The sequence below is a fragment of the Ostrinia furnacalis genome, unplaced genomic scaffold, assembly GCF_004193835.3.
Source record: "Ostrinia furnacalis isolate ACB-3 unplaced genomic scaffold, ASM419383v2 OfSCF1733, whole genome shotgun sequence".
In the NCBI taxonomy this organism is placed as follows: domain Eukaryota; kingdom Metazoa; phylum Arthropoda; class Insecta; order Lepidoptera; family Crambidae; genus Ostrinia; species Ostrinia furnacalis.
In genome coordinates this window covers 227,962-250,048 of record NW_021131972.1, presented here as the reverse complement: position 1 = coordinate 250,048, position 22,087 = coordinate 227,962, and the positions used below count along the sequence as shown (strand labels likewise).

General features: G+C 38.3%; 1 protein-coding gene and 1 long non-coding RNA gene across 2 annotated transcripts in view; both read right to left on the bottom strand.

Moving 5' to 3' along the window:
• The window catches only part of LOC114353525 (Down syndrome cell adhesion molecule-like protein Dscam2), a 72,093-nt gene that overhangs the window by 11,136 nt on the left and 38,870 nt on the right, over positions 1-22,087 (bottom strand). The window contains exons 7-10 of the mRNA XM_028305561.1: positions 2,913-3,066; positions 2,278-2,426; positions 1,512-1,602; positions 187-368 (exon numbers count right to left, since the gene is read on the bottom strand). Of these exons, the coding sequence (XP_028161362.1) occupies positions 187-368; positions 1,512-1,602; positions 2,278-2,426; positions 2,913-3,066 (576 nt within the window). The remainder of the gene's footprint in view (positions 1-186; positions 369-1,511; positions 1,603-2,277; positions 2,427-2,912; positions 3,067-22,087) is intronic.
• LOC114353526 (uncharacterized) lies at positions 17,065-17,720 on the bottom strand. Its single transcript, XR_003655939.1, has 3 exons — positions 17,632-17,720; positions 17,466-17,542; positions 17,065-17,378 (listed from the first exon to the last, which is right to left on the bottom strand). It is a non-coding gene; the product is annotated as an uncharacterized LOC114353526 (long non-coding RNA).

Genomic DNA, 22,087 nt, shown 5'->3' with positions numbered 1-22,087 from the left:
GCGGCGATCGACCGAATATTCTAGCTAGACCGCGAAAACCGTTACAGGGGGCGCGGGGGTAAGGCTCGCGCGGGATTCGAACACCGCCCATCGGGTGGCGTGATGCCGGCGCGGTAGGCGAGAACCGGTTGGCTATACTGTAAAGTAACGAATATCACGAAAAGACGAAGGAAAAGTAAAACTCACTTCTAACAAAGATCTGTATATCCTTCTGTGCGTACTGGCCGGAGGGCGCGGCCACGCGGCACGAGTAGAGCCCGGCGTCGCCCGGCTCGGCCGGCCACAGCAGCAGCTCGCCGCCCAGCCCCGACAGCGCGCGCCCGCCCGCCGAGCCCAGCTCCAGACCCCCTCGCTGCCAACGGATCTCGCTGGAATCACAAACACATTGTTTTTGAAAAGCAGCTCAACTCGAGCTCATTATCAGTAACACCAAATAAATTATTCAAAAATCAAAAGTATTTATTCAGTTTAGACCACAAGTGGCACTTATGAACGTCAGAAAATAATAAAAAAAGAAAAGGTAGCCCTTATGGGGCACTTTACATGTCTCCTTATCTTTTGGGCCCTACCAGCGCTTCGAGACAAACATAATGGCAAGTGCTGAGAAGAAACGCCGGAACAAACTCAGTCACCACTAATTGCCAGGAATTATCTAACGGTAAGAATAACCAAATTCGAGTAGATCAAATATGTGCAGATTGAACTGACCACGCATCCTTGTCATCAATATAGTCTCGAACCTTGTAGTACCCTTTGAACATAAGGGTATTTTTTATATTATCTTAAAAGACAATGCCGGAAATTGGCGTCTTTTTTTTTTCGCACGGCCATCGACCAAACTTTGTTTTTTGATTACAAAATAGTGTAATAAACCAAACTTACTATGACATGTATACCTCTAAACTCAGTCTGAACTGAGTTACGAGCATTAGAAGTTTGATGATTTTCATACTAGATTTGCTTTTTGCGCGCAAAGTTTTGTAAGAAATTGCAACAAAATAGTGAGATTGTATGTGTAATCAAACAATATCATCCATTAAAGGCTCCAGACATCAGTATGGAGCAGAATCAGCGCAATATTTTGTTGCAATTTCTTACAAAACTTGCGCACAAAAAGCAAATCTAGTATGAAAATAATCAAACTTCTATTGCTCGTAACTCAGTTCAGACTGAGTTTAGAAGTATACATGCCATAGTAAGTTTGGTTTATTACACTATTTTGTAATCAAAAAACAAAGTTTGGTCGATGGCCGCGCGAAAAAAAAAAGACGCCACTTTCCATACAAAATCTGGCATTGCCATTTGTTTATTGGCATTATTCATTTAGGGGGTTTTGTAAAAATACCACAAAAATACAATTGAAGACAAATAGGAAGAAAAAGAAGACAGAACAGATCACTAGTCGTACGATTTAGAAGAGGCTTACTTAGAGGGAAAAGTAACTAAACAGACTACGAAACAAAACGAAAATGAAACTTATAATTTTACTAAGCAAATGCACCTCCATCAACCTGATTGGAAATCCAGAGTATGGGCAGTGGATGGTCGTGTTGACGCCCGCCACTACTCGTATCGGCCCCACGTTTCTGATAGACGGTGGACCTGGTGTACCAAAGATATTATCGTACATAAAACAGGGCATGTTAACTATTTTGATTTGTGAGTTTTAAAGCCTGGTCCGTGAGCACGTAGAATCCCGTCCAATGACCCCACGCTACCCATCCCTATCGTATCCTTATATTGCTGTCGCGACTGTGCGACGGGCGCCCGCAGTTAGTGTGCGAGCGCGACAGCAACATAATTACGCGCGAGCGATAGGGATAGGTAGCTTGGGGTCATTGGACGGGATTCTACGTGCTCACGGACCAGGCTTTAGATGAATCGAAAAAATGGATATGGGATCCCATTTTCCCACATTTTGTGTGATGGGTTGTGATGGTTGAATTTCAAGCGCAATGACAGTATAGAAGCATAGTAAATACAAATGAGTAGGTCATCTTCATAGAAACGCACGGGCGCGGTTTGTATGTGTGCGTGCCAACACGTATGCGGCGCGCACGCACACACTGACAAAATTTAGCGGGGATTAGCGAGGTTGTCGCTAGTCGTGGTTGCGTCGAATTTTGTCAGTGTGCGCTCATATACAAACCGCGCTCGGGTGTGTTTCTATGAAGATGTACCTACTCATTTGTAGTTACTCTGATAGAAGCGTGTTTATATCTTTAATTGAGCCAAGATTGTTCAAGTTATTATATCTAGGAGCACAACAAGTCTTACCATAGACATTGAGCCTGGTCGAGTGTTCGACGGAACCGCGCGAGTTGTGCGCGCGGCAGGAGTAGCGGCCGCCGTCCTCGGGCCGCACCGACGTGATGTTCAGGTAGCTCACCACGTCGCCGTTGGAATTCATGAACTGGCTTACGCTTCTGAGGAGTACAATTAACATACTCTTGAATGGAATTAAAAGTGAAGATTAACACATTTTTAAAACCACAATGGACTGTAGCTCCTTGGCCATAGTCTTACCTAATGGTAAGTGATGATCAGTCGGAAATTATAGAGACAAGAATCACCAGAAATGCTCAACTAGTTTCTCTGGTTGTGCTGTCTGAAAGTGATTTCTTTCTTATACAATAGCAAAAGCCTAGCTAAGGATTTACTCTTAGGTTCCAAACTAGGAAGCAGATCAATTACTAAGAGCCATAGCACACGATGCGTTGCGGATCAAAAATCCACACGTCAAAGATCGCATCGCGCGGCGCGAAGGGTGCATCACTCGTGTGCTCGCTACAGACATGTAAGATAACGCAGCGACACCGCTTCGACGTCGCACCGCCGCCGCAACGCATCGTGTGCTTTAGCTCTAAAGACGTTGTTGTTGATCTTCGAGAAAGATTCATTCCAGATATTACCTTTGGGGAGTGTTGTGTTCCTCAACCGGCTGTCCGTCCAGTAGCCACGTGAACCTGGGAGGGGGAGACCCGGACGCGGCGCAGTGCATTGCCAGCGCCGGGCCCGGGTGCAGCGCTTGCTCTATGAACGTGTAGTGCAGCTCTGGTGCTGTATCTGTAAGCAGTTGTAGGAATATTTTTGGACACTTATCCAAAAAGTTATTTTACCTTTTACCATTCATTAAGTTTCTTTATAGGCATCCCAGTCCGAAATTATTGTTGACGATGTTAATATTGTTTAACCGAGCTTTTTGTTATGTGAGTTCCCGTTAAATAAATAGAATTATGATAGGGTTAGCTCCACAAGAGGTTATCAGTATGCCCCGTCCAAATACTATTAGTATAAGATCCCGCTATACAACGACCTTCACCGAGATGCTTATTTGATGAAACATATTTTATATTCAATTTAACATGTCAATAATTATATTGCTTAAGGGTTGCCTAATAAATTTCAGTCCAGGATATGATTAATTAATCATTAAAAAAAGTTTTATATTTAAATACATATTTCATCGGTTTGATTATTAAACAAACTCCATACCAATCGAAAGTATGAAGCCCATAGAATATGCAAACGTTAAGTTGCCTATTCTTTTCCAGTCATAACTCTCGGGTTGCCAGGTATAAACAGGTAAATTGATAGAGCATTTTGCATCGGTCTGATAATTTAATCAAATATAAATGAAAATAAAGATTATTTCATTATGAACACGGTGGTATAGGGTTGCCTGCGAAAAATCAGTCCTGAATGACGGTTGTCGAATTTTGTAAAGTGAAATTAAAACTGAAAGGTGACATTTTTCGAGTAGTTGGCAACATTTGGGAAAGACGAGTTGTATGAGGCGTTTGTGTGTCTTGTCAAGAGGTGTCGCTTGGGTGAAGAAATTTCTCCAGTGTTGCCATGCTTTCGGAGATTTGGTCCAAAAATGTCGAAAGTGGAAATAACGACTTCCGGTCAAAAATTTGGATGACGCCTCCTGCAAAAGGGTCGTACAAATGACATTTGACCATTTTCATCTCGATCACCTGGCAACACTTGCAGCTATGGGGAAAAGTATTTTTTTTCGACATGGGTGTCTTTAAAGTTAAGGACGGACAGAAGGAGATATGGCAGAAAAAATCCAAAAATGGGGTTTGGTCGGTTATACGACCCAAATTATGGGAAAAATCCGAAAATTCAGAAAATCAAGATGGCGACCGAGTGAGCGGCCATTTTGTGAAAAGTTTCAAATTTCTGATTTTTCAAATGCATTTTTTGGGCAGTTGGCAACATTTGGGAAACTCGAGTTGTATAGAGCGATTACGTAGTTTGCTAAGGAGTATCGTTTGGAAAAACAACATTTTCCAGTGTTGCCATACTTTTAACAGAGCTGAAACAATTACATAAACTTCAAAGATTCAACGTCATTTTAGCCATTGAAAGTACCTAGATACATAATTTGTAATCAAATAAACTTCTAAAAGCACTTCTTGTTAAAATATGAGTCTAACAACCAACACAATATACTTATTTCTAATTTCTTCTGCATACTAATTGTTTAATGTTATTGTTTTCTGTTTGAAGTAACGTCAATACGAGAGTCAACTTTCATAAACGTGCCTTTAGTATTAAATTGTACACGTGCGTCGTGCGGGTCTATGGTCTGGCTGTTGTTGCTAAGCGGCGGGTGTCGCGTTTGACGATGTATAGCGAGCGTTTGTCACAGGTCATAACGGGAAGCTGCAGGGAATATATTGCCCGCCCGACATGAACCGAGATATAAACAATAGAAACTGAACCAAACGACGCGAAATGGCTGCGATACTATCCCATAACTGACGGCTCACTTTGTATTCTAAAATCAACCGTCATATTTACAGAATATACGAGGTTTATGTCAAGTAATTTATGTTTTATAGGGGGCGTCCATAAATTACGTGAGACAATTTTGGCTATTTTTCAACCCCCCCGCCCCCCTTGGTGAGATTTGGTGAGATTTTGCCTGACCCCCTCCCCCACCCCCAAATCTCACGTGATATTAAAAAAAATCCGAAATTTAATAGTTTTGGAGTAATATAACTGAGAAACATTTCTTTTGTGTGCTTTAACGTTGTCGCTAACGAGTGCATCAAAAAGATCTATAAAGTTAAAGATTTTAGTTCTTGAAAGTATCTGCTAGGGACGCTGTACAATCATCATACATTTAATGTACGTCATTTTTTACACAGTCGCTAGCGGATGACGATTGTGTAAAGTCGCACTAAGCCCACTGATTACGAATAGATCCAGAAAAACACGTGTAGTGTTAGTACTAGGGTCACATTGTTTTTTTACAGAAGTACCCAGTCTAATTGTTCCTTTCTACAAAATCACTAATAATCTAGCAAAATCGATTTTGATAAAAAAATAACTTATTTATATTTTTTTTAATTTCGTCATTTATTCTGCATTTTAGTATTCACACATGCAGACGGAAGCATTTTTAGTTTTATTTGTTTAGACTGTATAGAATAAAATGACAATATCATCATACAAATATCATTTTTTAGTCCTGACAAGGAACCCTTAATATAAGTAGTTTCGATATGTCTGGCTGTCTGTCTTTCCGAGGTTTTGCTTGGAAACTATTGGCACTATTGTAATTTTGTAGAGCTATGTATATTAATCACGCCGACAAAAGGGTAGAATAAAATTTTGAAAAAAAAAAATTCTAGGGTAGCTAGCTCCCCTACATTTAAAGTGGGGATGATTTTTTTTTCGTCTTCTACCCCATCGTGTGGGGTATCGTTGGATAGGTCTTTTAAAATGGCTTAGGGTTTTCTAAGACCATTTTTCGATTTAGGGATCCGTTTGCAAAATATTAAGTTTAAAGTGCAAATTTTTGTCCGAGTAGGGCGTCCCCCCCGCTAAAAACTTAACTGTTGGCTTGATAAATCTGGAAAAATTCAAGATTATAGTGCTTTTTATAAACTTTCAAGGAAAACTATAGCGGTTAAGATAGATCAGTTAGTTCAAGAGTAATAGTCGTTTTACTCGTGTATTATAAAATTTCATACCTAATAAAAATTCCTTAGAAGAAAATATTAAAAGTGACTTTAGATGAAGTAATTGCTTACTTCTGAAATATATTGTGATAACGACGGACAACTACGGAACCCTACACTGCGCGTGGCACGACACGCACTTGGCCAATTTTTTTACTTAAGATTTAACCCAGTTTTCTAGCAAACTCTATTTCTCTATTTCTTATGGAAAAAAATACGTGATATTTCCCGAGACCCCCCCTCTCCCCCACGTGAGATTTGGTGAGGTTTTTGTTGACCCCCTCCCCCCCCCCTAAAAGCCTCACGTAATTTATGGACGCCCCCTTAACCGCCTCTGTAGTAAAGTGCTAAGACCACCTGCTTTAAACTCAGAGGTCTCGAGTTCGATTCCCATAGGGGGCACAGATTTTTCTGTTCTTAAAAATTTTAATAGTACGTACTTAAAAATCGTCAAATATTTAACTCTTAATGAGCCTCTACATGTCTCATAATCTTTTTACCCTACCAGCGCTTCGAGACCAACATTTGGCAAGTGCTGAGAAGAAGCGCCGCAACAAACTCAGTCACCACTGTCTGCCGTTTAATAAGTATAAATAAATAGTAGAAGTAGGTACCTTACCTACATATTGTGTTACAATGCTTCTGGCTGAGTTGCACCAACTTGCTATAACAATAACTAATAAGAATACATAACCGGTGTTTATAATATGGAGTTTGAGAGATTTTTATGTTAAAGTAAAATGGTGCAACTCAGCTGATGAACTTAGCCTTACAAATCAGACATTAGGTAATTTATTTTTGCAATCTTCTAGGACCGTTTTCTTATAAGAGTCATCAAATAGATTACTCTTTACATTTATTGTCAATTCCCTGTAAGTTTCCATAAGGGGCTTCCAATAAAACCCTTTCCGTCTCATAAGAACTGGTGTTTTATGTGATATCGTTTATCACAGGTCATAACGTTGGCTATTAACGAGATATATCGCTCTTCTGACGATATCAGATAATAATGGTGCTCTAGTTTGATCCTGAGACGTGAAATGATTTTATATGGGTAGGTACTTGGGTCTATTCATTAATAGGTAGGTAAATAGGTAGTACCCTCAGATCATAGAAGGGAATAGATGTGAAACGGGGGCGTGGCGCGTGTCTCCGCGATATGCCCAGAAACGAACATCGCCCGCGACGCCAGGTTAGTCGCGATTCAGTCGTACTGAGGAAATGTTCTCCGATATTGTTGGATAATGCGTCGTAACGTGCAATAACATAAGTGAAACGAAGAACTACAGGAACAATGAAGTCATTTACCACATGTAAGTATTGCAAATCCATTGGTATTTTGCTTATCTATATATATAAAAATGAAACCCGTTTCGCGTTGTCACGGCATCACGTGTGAACGGCTGAACCGATTTCGATAATTCTTTTTTTTTAATGTTTGTGGAAGTCCAAGGATGGTTCTTACGGAAAAAAATATTAAGAAAATCTCTACGCTAAGGCGGTACGAAGTTCGCCGGGTCAGCTAGTAAATAAAAAAAACTAAACATTTTTACGAACGAATTCAGTGCCGTGACATTTACTGCGATATCGAAATTAGTGGTGATAAAAATTCAAACACGTTGTACATTGACGATTTAGTTAGCAACCACTTTATGTCATGCGTAACTACTGCGCAATGTATTTTATTTCTTCCGATATCCACTGACGCGTGAAAATACACAGTACGGCCGCACGTGCCGGTCGTAACATAGTGCAGGGCTCGTGTTCTAATACGGTTTCCTATTATCGATAAAATCATACAAGCATTTTTTAAACCAATTTCGAGCCTTGCCCCCAGGATTTAAAGTATCGATATCTTATCGACTCCATTTTATCTTTCTTCTCTCTAATTTCTTTGTTCAAAGTGTGCGTCACGTCACGCGGCCATTGATTGGCCATAAGGCACGCCTTCTGGCCAATCACAGCACTTTTAAGCCGGTTGCACATGTTGTCGTAGACTCTCAGTCGCTTTGTTTTTACACAGTTGAATGTGTGTGTGGGAGCTGTGGTGGGGGAAATGTGGGGACACTGGTTCTCGTTGTAGTTACGCGCGACTTCATATCTATTCTCTTTCTATGATCTGAGGTAGTACCTATCACCTAATCACAAAAAATAATTTACTTTCTGTGCCTCCTATTGAAAAACGTTTAATTTGGTTATAAATAAAGAGTACATCTTATTACGTGGTTTTATTAATGATTATAAATTATCCTCCTTGCCTAATACTAATACAACTTATCAGGTGGAGGTACACCGTCAAATCCCCAAGCGGTCGTATAAAATATGACTGATGTTCTGTAAGCTTACAAGTGTTTTGTATAAATAAATGACCGCGTAAAAATTGATTTAATTACTTATCTATTGTGTCTCGATTTGAACGCGGGGCTTGAAGGGCTACGCTGTTTAATGAACAATGTAGGCACTGGTAATGTATAAAGCTCGATTACCACTGACTCACTGAGAAGCCAACTCGTATAACATTAAAAACCTGTTGAAACAACTATGAAGGTCAACCTTTTTCATATATTTTTTCCAATTTACGTGTCAAAAAGGTTAAGCTTAAATACTTCAACCTACACGTCCCTAACTAAAATACCAGTCCACAATAGAAGCTGTACAATAGAGCGAATACGATTATGAGGATCAAAATCGTTTGGGCGGTGTTTATGGGGGAGCCGGACGCCGGCCGTGATCTGTTACGGGAAGGGCGGGCGGGACATGTTGCGAGATTATTACAATACATACTCGGATATTATTATAATCTTAAATGAGGACTATATGGTGAAAATTAAACAATGTTACTGGTTTGGACAAGATCTTTTTATGTAGGTACCTACTATTTTATCAAGAGGAGACTTAAGGTCATTAGCAAAAGAAAGCAAAAAAGCTATTAATTTATTTATGACTTAAACTGGTCTATTTAAGATAGACGCAATCGAGCTCAATATTCTCATTTTTTTTTTCAACTGACCGACTTCGAATTATGCTGCCTCTACTTTATCAAGAAAATAATGCTGTAAAATCTTCACTAATGTGGGTTTAGACAAGTGGCAAATTTTGGTCGAATCGAAAATCGAATCCGTTGTAACTTATAAAAAAGGTCTTTCGACCATCTTTTTGGTCAAAAGACCTTTAGATTACAACTCTCACGTTTTGCCACTTGTCTAGAGAGGCTGTAACTGTAACTTTCGAAAAAGTTGTTTACAGTATTCGCTTTCTCCCGCAACTTGCGGCGCTGGCACGCTGCCCGCCCGAGTCCCGCCGACTCTTATGTAAACGATGCATGCGACCCGCGCGGTGCCGCTGATACTGGCTACTAATTGCGCGGGTAATTACAAACGCCTGCTTTATTGCTACCGATTTTAACGTACGTTAAAATGGGCTGGGCTAAAAGTTCAATTTGTGTTTAATGAGAACTAGCGATTACTGTTATTTATAAGGTGTTTCTTTATTATTATGTAAAAATCTGAAATGCGAAAAGATGTTTCAGAAAAAATACGAATAAGATACTTTACATTCAAGAAACTAGCTCCAGTTTAGCACAGTTTAATGTACCTAGGTAAGTACTAGTAGATACTTGAAAGTCGGGGAGCTCAAGCTTTCAGATTAGTAGAGTAAATAACAGGTTAAGGTTGCTAGCTGTCGATTTAATGTTACTTTAGTAAATTCTTCCAAAAATCTAGAATTCTTTTGGTCTGTTATTTTAAATTTCTAACCCAACTTTTCAATATACGTCCATTAAGAGATTCAAAATTCAGCCTAATCTATATCTATAGGCTGTGCTTGACATCGTTACTCAGCTAATGGCACCGAAGGCCATGCCATAGATCCTCCATTATTCCATTATGGCGTTCCGGATCATCCGCGCCTGACTTACGGCCGCGTTATTACCGGAGTTACTGCGGCACTAACACAGCTTGGGATTAACGGCAAGTTCTGAGAGACAAGTGAACTTGCAAAGAATTTACAGTTTCACACTGCTGGCCACCGAGGGCAACGTCAGGTTTTTAGTGGGTAGGCCCCGCCCTTCTGGCAGGGAGAACCCCACATAACCCACTAGCTGCCCTCGCGGCTGGTGGGTATACAAATGAATGTATTTTCCATAACGAATTGGTATAAGTATTGTTGGTATTATGCCTTTCTTTGTCATAGCACTTACTTTCTTCTGCCTTGGCCATCTCGTCGTGTATTCGTGCAGTGTATAGCGGTTGCTTTTTCTAGGCTGTGTGTAACTGTATTCAGTTCACGATGGACGCCTATTACGGCTAGAGATTACAATTGGGACCCCATTAGAGGTGATCGAAATATGTTTTATGTCCCCTTCGCAGACAAAGCATCTACCCCTGGTATTAAACATAGGTTAGTATACGTCACATAAAAATATTAGTTCAGAGATAATTAAATGCTTTTAAAAGTTACTAGTGATTACTCGTATCAAAGTAAATCAAGGTTTACCATTTACAATAAATCTATTCAGATTGAGAAATGTAAAAGAAATACGCGATTTCTGGAGATTTTTTCTTCAAATCCGATAAATAGGTTAAATTCAAACAGAGACACCTGCTTACCCAACAGTTTATCACTTCTGTACCTACATACATACAAATGAGCTATAATATCTGTTAAAGCTCAGCCAAGTAATAGTTTGTAACATAAAATTCGTTTCTAAATAGAAAATAAATCGATACAATGTTAGATAATGCAATACTGCATGCATCCATATCGGTTCTATGGTTGAAATAGAATTGTATGGTTACTGAACTTGTGAATCCATAAATTTACACTCAATCTGATGATATTTTACGAAACTGTGTTGCAGTATCTTTTACATCCATAGTCAATTGTTATCAAAAGCAAGCCCGTAGATTATTTGTCTTGTTTCATTGACAATTCATGCTTAAAAGAGTAATTACTACCTACTTAAGTTAGCGGTAGGCAAGTCATAGTTTCAGAGGGAGGAAGCAGAAGCAACGTTAAAGCAGTCATCCCAACTAATATTATAAATGCGAAAGTAACTCTGTCTGTGTCTGTCTGTCTGTCTGTCTGTTACGCTTTCCCGCTTAAACCTCGCAACCGATTTTGATGAAATTTGGCATAGAGATAGTTTGAGTCCCGGGAAAGAACATAGGATAGTTTTTATCCCGGTTTTTGGAGCAGGGACGCGCGCGATAAAGTTTTTCTGTGACAGACAAAATTCCACGCGGGCGAAGCCGCGGGCGGAAAGCTAGTTATGAATAAATGCAATTGTTTTGGAGTTTCACGCTGTAAATAAAAATCTCCCATTTTTTTTCTAAAAAAGGTGATTGATAAAGCCGCCCCATTAGACCGGGAAAAATAGTAAATGCTCGGCCAAACTAACACGTGTAACCAGCGTGCGCGATGGCAATAGCGTTTGTTTTGTCTAAATCTGTAGGATCGCCGTCGCGCACAGGCTGCACGCGTTGGTTTGGAACCTTAATTGATTTTTACGTCATAAAGGTAACGGGATCCGGATCTCTTTTACGGTGGCCTTGTATTTGAGCAGCGATAGGGGTCCTAGCATGTCCAACCTTGGGATGCAAAAGGAAAAGCCACTTTTGATCATAAAATGAGCTGCTGGGCATGCAATTTGTTCGTAATGCCTACAACATGTCCGATACATTTTCGGCAGTTTGTCTGATTGACAATTAAGGCCGTGAAGCGCGCCGGTTATGCGGAATGAAAGCACTCGGCCCGTCGCGGGAATGTGTCGAGCCTCCCATTTGGCGCAGCCCTGAATTGATTACTGTGGACGCGGGTCAGCGTGCGTGCGAGCGCCAAGGCAAAAGCGGTAGCGACTTTAAACATTAATAAAGCTAGTTATTGATAGGTTTAGGTATAGGTATTCATAAAAGTAACTATGTAGCTTTCACATTTTTTCTTATTGGTTTTTAACTATGGTGAAATAATAAAGTAACTATCAATCCACCGCTCCGTAAGCGAATTTAATTATACCTCATTTTTAAAGTTCCGTAGTCCTGACAAGGAACCCTTTTAGTTTCGATATGTCTGTCTGTCTGTCCGAGGTTTTGCTTGGAAACTATTGTCACTAGGGAGCTGTAATTTTGTGGAAGTATGTATATTAATCACGCCGACAAAACGGTAGAATAAAATAATTAAAAAAAAATTAGGGTAGCTCCCCTACATGTAAAGTGGGGATGATTTTTTTTTATCTTCTACCCCATTGTGTGGGATATCGCTAGATAGGTTTTTTAAATGACTTAGGGGTTTCTATGACTATTTTTCCATTTAGGGTTATTATCCACTGGTCGCTCATGCTTTACCCGCTGCATCTTATGTCAGGGCTTGGCGTGACGCACGGCCTGTCCGGCTGCTGCAGCCGACGTTAATCAATACGGTTATCGGTCCGGATATCCGGGTCACTACATATTGCACTCATTTGTCGTTGGAATAATGCTTCATTCACCATTACCTTTAAATTTTTAATTTCGTTTCCGAATGATACCAGATTTAACAACGCAAAAAATCGAACAAATTAATTATAGTATACGTCATAATCACGATACTCATTACTTAGTACTTGAGTGGAAAAATTGTGATTTTTTTTATTGATAATTATTTCATCCCAATAAAAATATTTGTCGCTCTATTTGTCATGGCACGTAACGCATGATATTTTTACTTAAAATTGCAGTTAATTATGTAACCATAGCTGTTTTTAGGCAAGCATAATAACTAAGGAAGGACAAGTATACATTATAGTATACATACATATACTTAGGTAAATATTCAACCTTTAAAACATTTAAGTACGACTGGGTGTGTGACGATCACCGTCTATGAATCGTCGTCGTCCCACCCGGGTGTCCGTGTCAACGCGTGACGCATGGCCTGTCCGGTTATTACTGCAGCTGTTGCTAATCAATAACCGGCCGGGGCCAGAACAATGCCTGTTACATGTACAATATTCATGTGCAAAGGCTGTTGACCCCGTTAAGCCTAGATTTAGAGACCCTTTTAATTAGGGGATGTAGTTAAATTATGCTTATGGGACGAGATGGCCTCTTTAGACGACGTTTCCGTGAAATTAACAACGACTTTTACTCGACTTAAAAAAGGACGTTCATTATTTCATTATTTTGAAGCAGGTGCTTATTTTTTCTTCTGTTTTTATTTTGTTTATTACACCATGACCCCGAAAATGCATGTTCAATAACTAACGAAATAGTTTTATTCGTGCTACCATTCACTGTCTTTGGTTAATTACTACGTGTTTACGCGGCTTGGTTACAATAATCATTTTAACCGAGATGAAATAATTCATAAATACCACAGAAAGCGTTAAAAAGATTACCATGATTGATACTTCTGGAGTCGGTGCCAAGATTATGAAACATGTAAAGTTTGCCTGCACCGACTCCAAAAGTATCAATCATGGTATACCTACATAAATATTAATTCGTCCTAATAAATAAGTAGGTTATTAGTAATTATTTTTCTACTTTTTAATGTAGATTTTTTGGAGTCGGTTTTATTTTTTTTTATAAAATTTTACTTATTTATTGCTTTTTAGTTAACTAATTATTACCTTGATGTTACCACTGAAGGTAGGCAGTACATTGAGACAATACTCTTCATGTCTAGTGTAAAATAATATTCCCTACAAAATACAGGTTACCATATAGGAAACCTAAAAAGACCTTAAACCGTCAGCCCACCTTAAAAACATGAAAGAATACAACTGTTGGTCTATTTGTACTTATAATATTTAAAGAATTATATAGCCTGACCAGGAACATAAAAACCCTCGCCATGTTGCGGAAAACTAATGGTACTAATTTCTTTTAATGGCAACAGTAACTGAAAACTTCATTCACATGTCACCATGCATGTCAGTCTATTGTTGTCAAAGTGTAAACAAACTTTATTTTAAATGTGTGCAATTGATTTCGTGTATTAAATTGCTAAAATATTTTTATAGTCGTGAAAGAAAAGTGGTTCACGATGTGTTAATGTATTTGTCGAAGAGAAATACTAAGGGTTCGGACAATATTTTCATTGAATAATGTTTCCGACAAAGGTTGTCAAATTGACTGACATGTTTATCGTATGGTACAGTCCACTATGAAAATTAGCTGTAGTCTGTTTCAACTACCTATTTTAAAGTTTTTTTGTCTCTTTCTAAGTTTTGAATTTTATGGAATTGGGAAAGAAGTACCGAGTTTGAAGCGTTCATGAGCAGACATTGCAGTTGAATATTCATGTTCTGAATTTGATTATTTATTGATGAATAATAAAATAAATCCTACTAGCTCGATTGATGGTTTCATTTAATTTATTTAAACCAGGTTATCTTTAATAATATTTTTCGTTAATTTATGAAAATATCAAATTAGCTCGTAATCCTGAATCCTGATACATAAATTTAGCCTATTAATTTAACACATGTACGACTGTACTCAGTGTTGCACTATCAAATGCAATTGAAGCGCCTCTGTGCCAGGGTTTTTATGTTCCTGGTCAGGCTATAATTATTTTTTTACTAGACAGCAACCCTAACAGCGTAAGAAGAGTTCAAAGGCACGCGATAGAAAGAGACAAAACTTGTAGGTGAATAAAATTGTAGGTACGTAGTGCTGTGCGAGCTGAATTCCACTGTATCGCGTCGTAGCAAGACTCGCATTCATTTAAATCGTCTTGCGGAGTAATCCTTCTGTACCTGTACTATTACTTATTCTGTGGTACGGCCGAGCGGTCGCCAGCAAAAGGCAGCAATGTAACAGTATTAATCCACTCCCCGCGGTAATCTCTTTGTAGGAAGCGGAAGCAATAACGGAGGTACACCGTCTTAAATATTCAAATGAGGTTCCCTTTCTATTGCCTCTTTTTAGGGATCAGCGGTCACTAATTTGGACCTGTTAAATTATTTGAAGCTTTGAATAATTCACTCTCTAAGCTCCTGTCCTGAGCGTTTAATTAAGTAGAGAGTAATTACTAAGAACATTACTTGTATACGCTACTATAACAATGAAGCACTTCACAAACGTTTGTAGTTCATTTCAACATTTTTATAATTATTCAATCAAAATTAAAAAATGCCTCTTTTCACACCGATTTCCTTGGTAAATTTAAGGTAAATCAGTATCAGTTCATCGCACTTTCATCGCAATAAAAACGGACCTGTGTATGTTTATATGAACTAGGGGTAGCTCGACAAGTAGCTTCTAAACGGCTTAGATACAAAAAGTTACTTTCAAACGTCCTGAAATAAATTATCTCTCAGTTGATTAAAAAACAAAAAGTTAAATCGTACGGAACCTACGTCTGTTAGAGTATTACATTTTTCTCAGCCGTAGGAAGTCCGAGGATTACTTTTGACGGTCGACTGGCGCGAGCCGTTCGCAAGCAATAGGGGTCCTAATGAGCCCGAAACCTTCAGGAGCCGAGGTATAATCCCTATTTGCTCCTCTTTGTAGCCGGCTGTAATAGTAGCGACGTGATTGCAGGTTTTTAAACCCAAGATTTCACAATGATATGCATTTTAAATTGAAAAAGATTGTGGACGATTTCTGAAGACAATGAAACTTGCTATTGAATGGATAAATAGTTCAGATATTATGCCGTATTAAGATTAGATAACGAAAATGGATCTTTTACGTTATGGCTACATCCTAGATGTACTTAGTTGTATGCTAAGTACCAAAGTTAGCAGGCTCATTACACTCCATCACAGATTACAACGTGGTGGCCCGTATCACCGTATCGTCGCTAGTTCCCGCCCGTAAGGTGGCGCCCAGATTGTCGTCTACCGTCAATTTTGTTATCGCTCGGAACGTCTCACTCAGCTTGGCTCTAATATAGATAGTACGTAGGTACTATGTAGATGTCTGGGTTGGTGATGATCGAATATTGTGGAGAAACTAAAAAGGTATTGCACAAACGTTTTGTGCGCTTGTAAAAGGTGCCGATTTTAACTAAAACGAAAGGAAATTAATACATTTCATTCCCTCAGATTAACTCGACCCTTTTCAATTATGTCAGTCTATTCAATTTCTAAATTGAATTCATTATCTGCTACGAAGATAAAGTACCTACTTATTGTTTTTTTTTAATAGAAAAATAAAATATTTCGGCGAATTGAGAACCTCCTCCTTTTTTTGAAGTCGGTTAAAAATGTAGAATTTATTGTTTTTAATTATCAGTTGAAAACCTTGTATCTGAATAAGGTTGGCTTGAAGATAGTAACAGTGGCATCGCGTGCTAGCAGCTCGTTAGGGCGCGATCATTCGCACGGCGGCGCGGAAGCGAGGGCCAATTTGTTCGTATCTTTGTTTCTCTCCGCAGCTTCCTCTCTTGGCTTTTTGGTTTCATGAAGGACGACTGTTCAGATTTTTCCTACTATTCAACATGTTAGACAAGCGAAATGGTTTGTAAATTATTAAGCTTGGTTTGGTAAAAACAACTTTAATTTTGGTAAAGAAACACTTTTAAGGTGAATTTGTCAGCAGTTGCAAGGTTGGATTTTTGCCTGGCGGTTTAGTGACCGGTGTTGAACCGCCACCGGTGCAGACGGGCAAGGTGGTTAATTGTCTGCTCGCGAAAAGAGGTTGTCCGGCTTGCAGAAATTTATAAATTACCGTTCCTTGATGTATTTAAATAAAATAAGTTAATAAAACAATTCCCTCTCAATTGACACAATTAATTAGATTTCCAGTTGTATGTAAGATGGTAAATAATATAAATTAAGTTAGCTATGTATATGTCAACGTGAAATTGTCAGTTTATAATATAACACGTTAGATTGTAAACTAACAGTGGGTTAGGTTAGGTTAGATTGTAATTTAACTACGTCAGATTATAATCTGACGGAATTCACAATTTTACGGTGACATATACAACTTATAATTACGTTACGATACAACTAATAATGAAATCATTAGTGCCAACCTCAAGAGATTCAGGGTCGTTAATTAGGTTTGGTTTGGTGAATATTATTGCCACTATAAATTTCTGAAAACTCAGCCTAAATATTAAAAGACTACTGAATAAGATAACTGCGAGCTGTCAGGTCAGAAAGACTCCTACTTTTATCATGGAAAAGTGGGTACCTTGGAAGCCATGCGGTTATAAGCCGTTACCCTGAACGTTCCTCTCTTCTTCTGGGGTTCAACAGGTCTCGCACACTTTTAGGCTACAAGCAGCGTCCTCCACGGCCTCAAGCATGCAGTGCCAGATGAAGCTCGTGCATCTCCTCGACAGAAAAGCGTTCAAACTCTTGCAGATAAAGAGGTTTGAGAACAAGGAGGAAATGCGAAGAGATGATAGCACAAAAGATGATGATGTAACTTATGAAATTTATATAGTAACTCAAAAAACCCGCATCTGAAACGAAAAATAGGAGTGTCAGCATCACATGTGGAACGTGGCATTAGGTTATGGAAAAACCAGCTATGGGAACCAATTACTTACGAAGACTGCTCGCTAATTACATTTCACTTGCAGTCTTCAGCATTCCACCCTCAGCCAAAACAACGATTAGGGAATTCCTGAAAGAAACGATCACATGAAATACCTCGTCAACGTCACGAAAAATATCAATCCACCAAAATAAATAATTTCTCCGACGAGAACTCACCTCATGTGTGTTTTATTTAATTCCTAATCACAAAATACTTATTGATGCATTTTGCATCGCACGATGGAATTGTAAAAGGATTAGATCCCACCAAAAATTTCGAAATTGCGATTGCGCACGACCAAATCAAAAAAATCCAAAATGATTTGACATTTTTTGACAGTTCATTCAACTGACAGTTGCGAGATGACGTTCCGTTTCGCCAACGTAAAAAAGTAAATAGTTACTGTAAAAAACCTTACTGCAAAACTTGGTTTTGGAAATCAAAACAATGAAAACATTATATTTAAAAATAGAATTAGCAAAATAAAAACATTAAGAAATGTTTCATTAAAATATATTTTGAATCGATTCCTCATCGATACGAAACCACGGAGCAAAGAGCGCCATCTATTGCAAATTACTTTCCAAACATACTAATAGATGTCGTTAGTGGTATCTAAAATTCGAATATTAAGCTGCTCAATGATGATTTCCTTGCTCAATTTGAGCAAGGAAATCAATTCACAAAAAACTGCTGAGCTGCAACGATACACAGTGTCAGGGATTGTGTCCAATCCATATAATAGTTTCGTTGTGATACAATTTCACTAAGGGCTGATTTTTCAATCGTCAGATCTGGGGGCACGGCAGTGCCCCCACCAAGTCGAGCAAAAAAGCGGCACGGCCGTACCATCCTTTTCTCGAAGCAATTCAGGCCATTTTCGACCGCCTGTAACTTCGTTGTGGATAAAACTAGAAGGCTGAATTTTCATTAGCTATGCAGGCATTGTAAAGACACGGTATATTTAAAATTTCATTCAATTTGAACCAGTAGTTTAAGAATTATAACGGGTCAAAGTTACTTAATTTTGTCACTCACTGACTGACTCACTGACTCACTGACTCACTCACTGACTCACCGATCATCAAAACTCTAAGGCACTTCTAGCAGACCTAGAAGCTTCAAATTTGGAATATAAGAAGTGTTTGGTGTATGAATCAAGGAAAAACTAAAATATTTGGGGGCACGGTAGTGCAACCGCCAAGTCGAGTAAAATTTTTCAATTTCGGTCCAGTTTTCTAGATACATAACTGCTGTCTACAAAATACAAAAAGAAATGAGATCCCATCAAAAACAATACTTGTCAAAAAAACCAAGTCTCGCAACTCAGTTGTTCTACGGTAAAAAGTTGTGAGATCCATGTAATACCAAGTCCAGGCCAGGAAATCTTTAACGTTTTACATAAATATATTGACTTGGTCATCGCATGAAAACACGTGTAAATAAAATTATTTAGTGCGATACACACTTATCTATCCATATCTGTGGGATACACACTTACACAGTCATTATCATAAACTAATCTACCTAACATGTCTGTTGAGGAGAAAAATTCAGGAGCCGGTTTTTGGTAAAGTTGTATTGTTACACGCAGTAGATGTTGATTGTAGGTCACAGATATTGTTGTAGGTATGTCGCAGGCAAATTGTATGATTCCGCATTTTACAAACGGCGTCGTCAGTTCACAAACGCTCGCTGTACTATGAAATGCCGAAGGCAAAATGTAAATTGCCTTGGCACTTTATAATATGCCACAAAATTTGATAGCCAATTCAATCGCCGTTTACAAAATGCCGCGGCAAATTGAAGAATTTAGTTCTTTTTCTTACCACGCGAGGCGCTGCCAATCAAAACAAGAAAAATGGCGTCGAATAGTGGTGTTGTGATACAGAAAAATATTGAAAACAGTGCAAATTCTACGTATTCAAAGGACTTTTCACAAAAAAACTAATGTTTTAAAGACATTTATTTTACGATTAAAAAATAGGAGCAGTGAAAAAGCCGTAGACAAATGAAAAAGTTTTTGAGGTTATCAGGTATGCAAAAAACGCTAAGGTGACAATGGGATCTGGTGCTCGGAGGACTGCTGCGGAATATTATATGGTATAAAAAATATGATGTATGAGTATTGGCGATGTGGACTATCTTATTCTGAAAAAAAAAAAGACAGTCCTGAGAGCCCAACGGAAAACATACCTATGGAAGACTATTATGATATGTGAACGCTAAAGTGTAACCTTGTTGGTGACCAAATAAATAAATATTGTTAGATATTCATAGACATGGTAGTCGAGACAAAATTCAGTACCAAATTAAAGATCGATATTGTCTATTTAAATAGAATTTGAATTACTGATTTAAGGTCCGATTTATCCTACATGTGTTTTATGATGGTCACTTTATTGCAACAATCATAGTCGAAATTTTATCAATTGAACGAGTCGCCAATTTGCCTTCGGCATTTCACAGAACAGCGAGCGTTTGTAAACTGACGACGCCGTTTGTAAAATGCGGAATCATACAATTTGCCTGCGACAGGTAGGGTAATTGCGCCGGTTTTCCGTCCAGCTCCTGTTTTCGTCCATTTGACCGACTTGCCACAAACAAATACGGAAAATTAGAATACAAACCTAACTTTCCGTGCAAGTTTGGACTTGTTACAATCTATAATATCTAAGTAACAGTTCTGCCTGCATGAAAATGTAATTTGACAAGTAATAACTCCAAAAAAATCTACGGAAGTTGCTGCTGCATACAGGTGAATGGAAAACGTCGTCAAGTTAGGAAAAAAACGTGCTGGTAGGGAACTTTCATGGTATGTTTAATTACTGTTTTAGCTACTTTACGTAATGTTTTTGGCACGTATGTCTAATTATTAGCATAATAAACACTATTTTAAGGGTTAATTAAAGTTTTTGTATAGAAATCTTAGATAATTAAGTGGACTAATACTAGCATAACAATTTTGCAAGATTTTGGTTTTCGTCCACGTGGACGGAAACCCTGACACCTAGTTAATATTTTTAATAATCATTTTACTTCAATGGACCTACAAAATACAATGTTTTTTCTTCCAATATGATCTTTATTGCTATTACATTAAACATTTTAGTTTACGTCCACTTTTTAACAGTGATAAACCCATAAAAACCGTTAAAAAGATGTGGACGAAAACAAAAAACAGCTTTAAACGTTGTTGTGTTTTCGTCCATGACGTCATGAGCAAGCACTGGGGTGGACGAAAACCAAAATTAGCTATTCCTGTAGATTAGTTTTCGTCCATTTGTCCTTCGACCTATTGAAATATTTTCCTAAATTTAGGTAAGAAACTTATTTAAATATTTTTGATATCATTTGAAAGCTAACAAAATTACCTTTCAAATGATATACCACAATCCATAGTTACTGTATTGTAGAGTTGGTTTTAAGTTAATAATTCAACTGCACCCTTTTTTCTACACAGTGGTCGAAAACTAGCGTACACTAGGACGAAAACTGATTTTTTTGGACGAAAACTAGTGAAATCGCCTCTTTTGGATAAAATATTTTTTATAAAAAAACCCGTGGTATTTACTTATTGTCATATAATATTAACGTAAAGTAGACTATATAAGGACTAAAATGACATATGATACATATGAGTAAGGGTATTTTAAGATATTCATTTCGCATCACAAAGTTGGCAACTCCGATAATTGGACGAAAACTAGCGCACTTACCCTACATTGGTTTGAGAAAAGTGTAAAAATTGTCGCACTCGTGCAAACAACACGGACATGTGTAGCGCCATCTATGATTCCCTATGTAAATCATTTCGTTAGTAGGTACTGTTAGTTCTGTAAAACAAGAGGAATCATAGATGGCGCTTTACAAATATTCGTTTTATAATAATTTAAATGGTGCTAATATGGGTTTGGAACAATGTCTATATTGAATGAGGGTTTTCGCGATTGAAAAATCCGCCAGATGGCAATACGTAGACGCGAGGTCCAAATGCTGCGTGATTGGAGGATTTTGACATATCTGTCAATGTCATATCAAAAATAACCAATCATGCATCATTTGGACCTCGCGTCTACGTATTGCCATCTGGCGGATTTTTCAATCTTGATTCAATCTTGAAATATTATTGTCGAGACCAATAACAAACAGTCTACAGGGTGTTAGGTAAATGGGTATATGATCCGACACTAGCCCATGTTAACATAGCCATAGGCATATAAATGGTATGGTGAAGTCAGAAAGATATCATGATTTTAATTTTTTTAATTTTCATACAAAATAAATTTAACAAAATCCGATTTGTATGAAAATTAAAATAGTTAAAATGAAGATATCAATTTTCTGACTTCACCATACCATTTATATGACCATGTTAACATGGGCTAGTGTCGGCTCATATACCCATTTACCTAACACCCTGTATAATACGTACTTTACGTACTATGTAGGTACCTAAGTAAAGTGAAGCGTAGCGCGTAAAGTAAAGCGGTTTCTTGGTGGTTCTCATTGACGAGGCACTGAGGCGGTAACCGCGCAGTTAAGGTTAGATGCAAATGTGCGAAAACTGCCCAGAAACTGCGTTTTTATCGCGTGTTCTAAGCCAGGCCATAGGTAAATCAATTTTTTTTT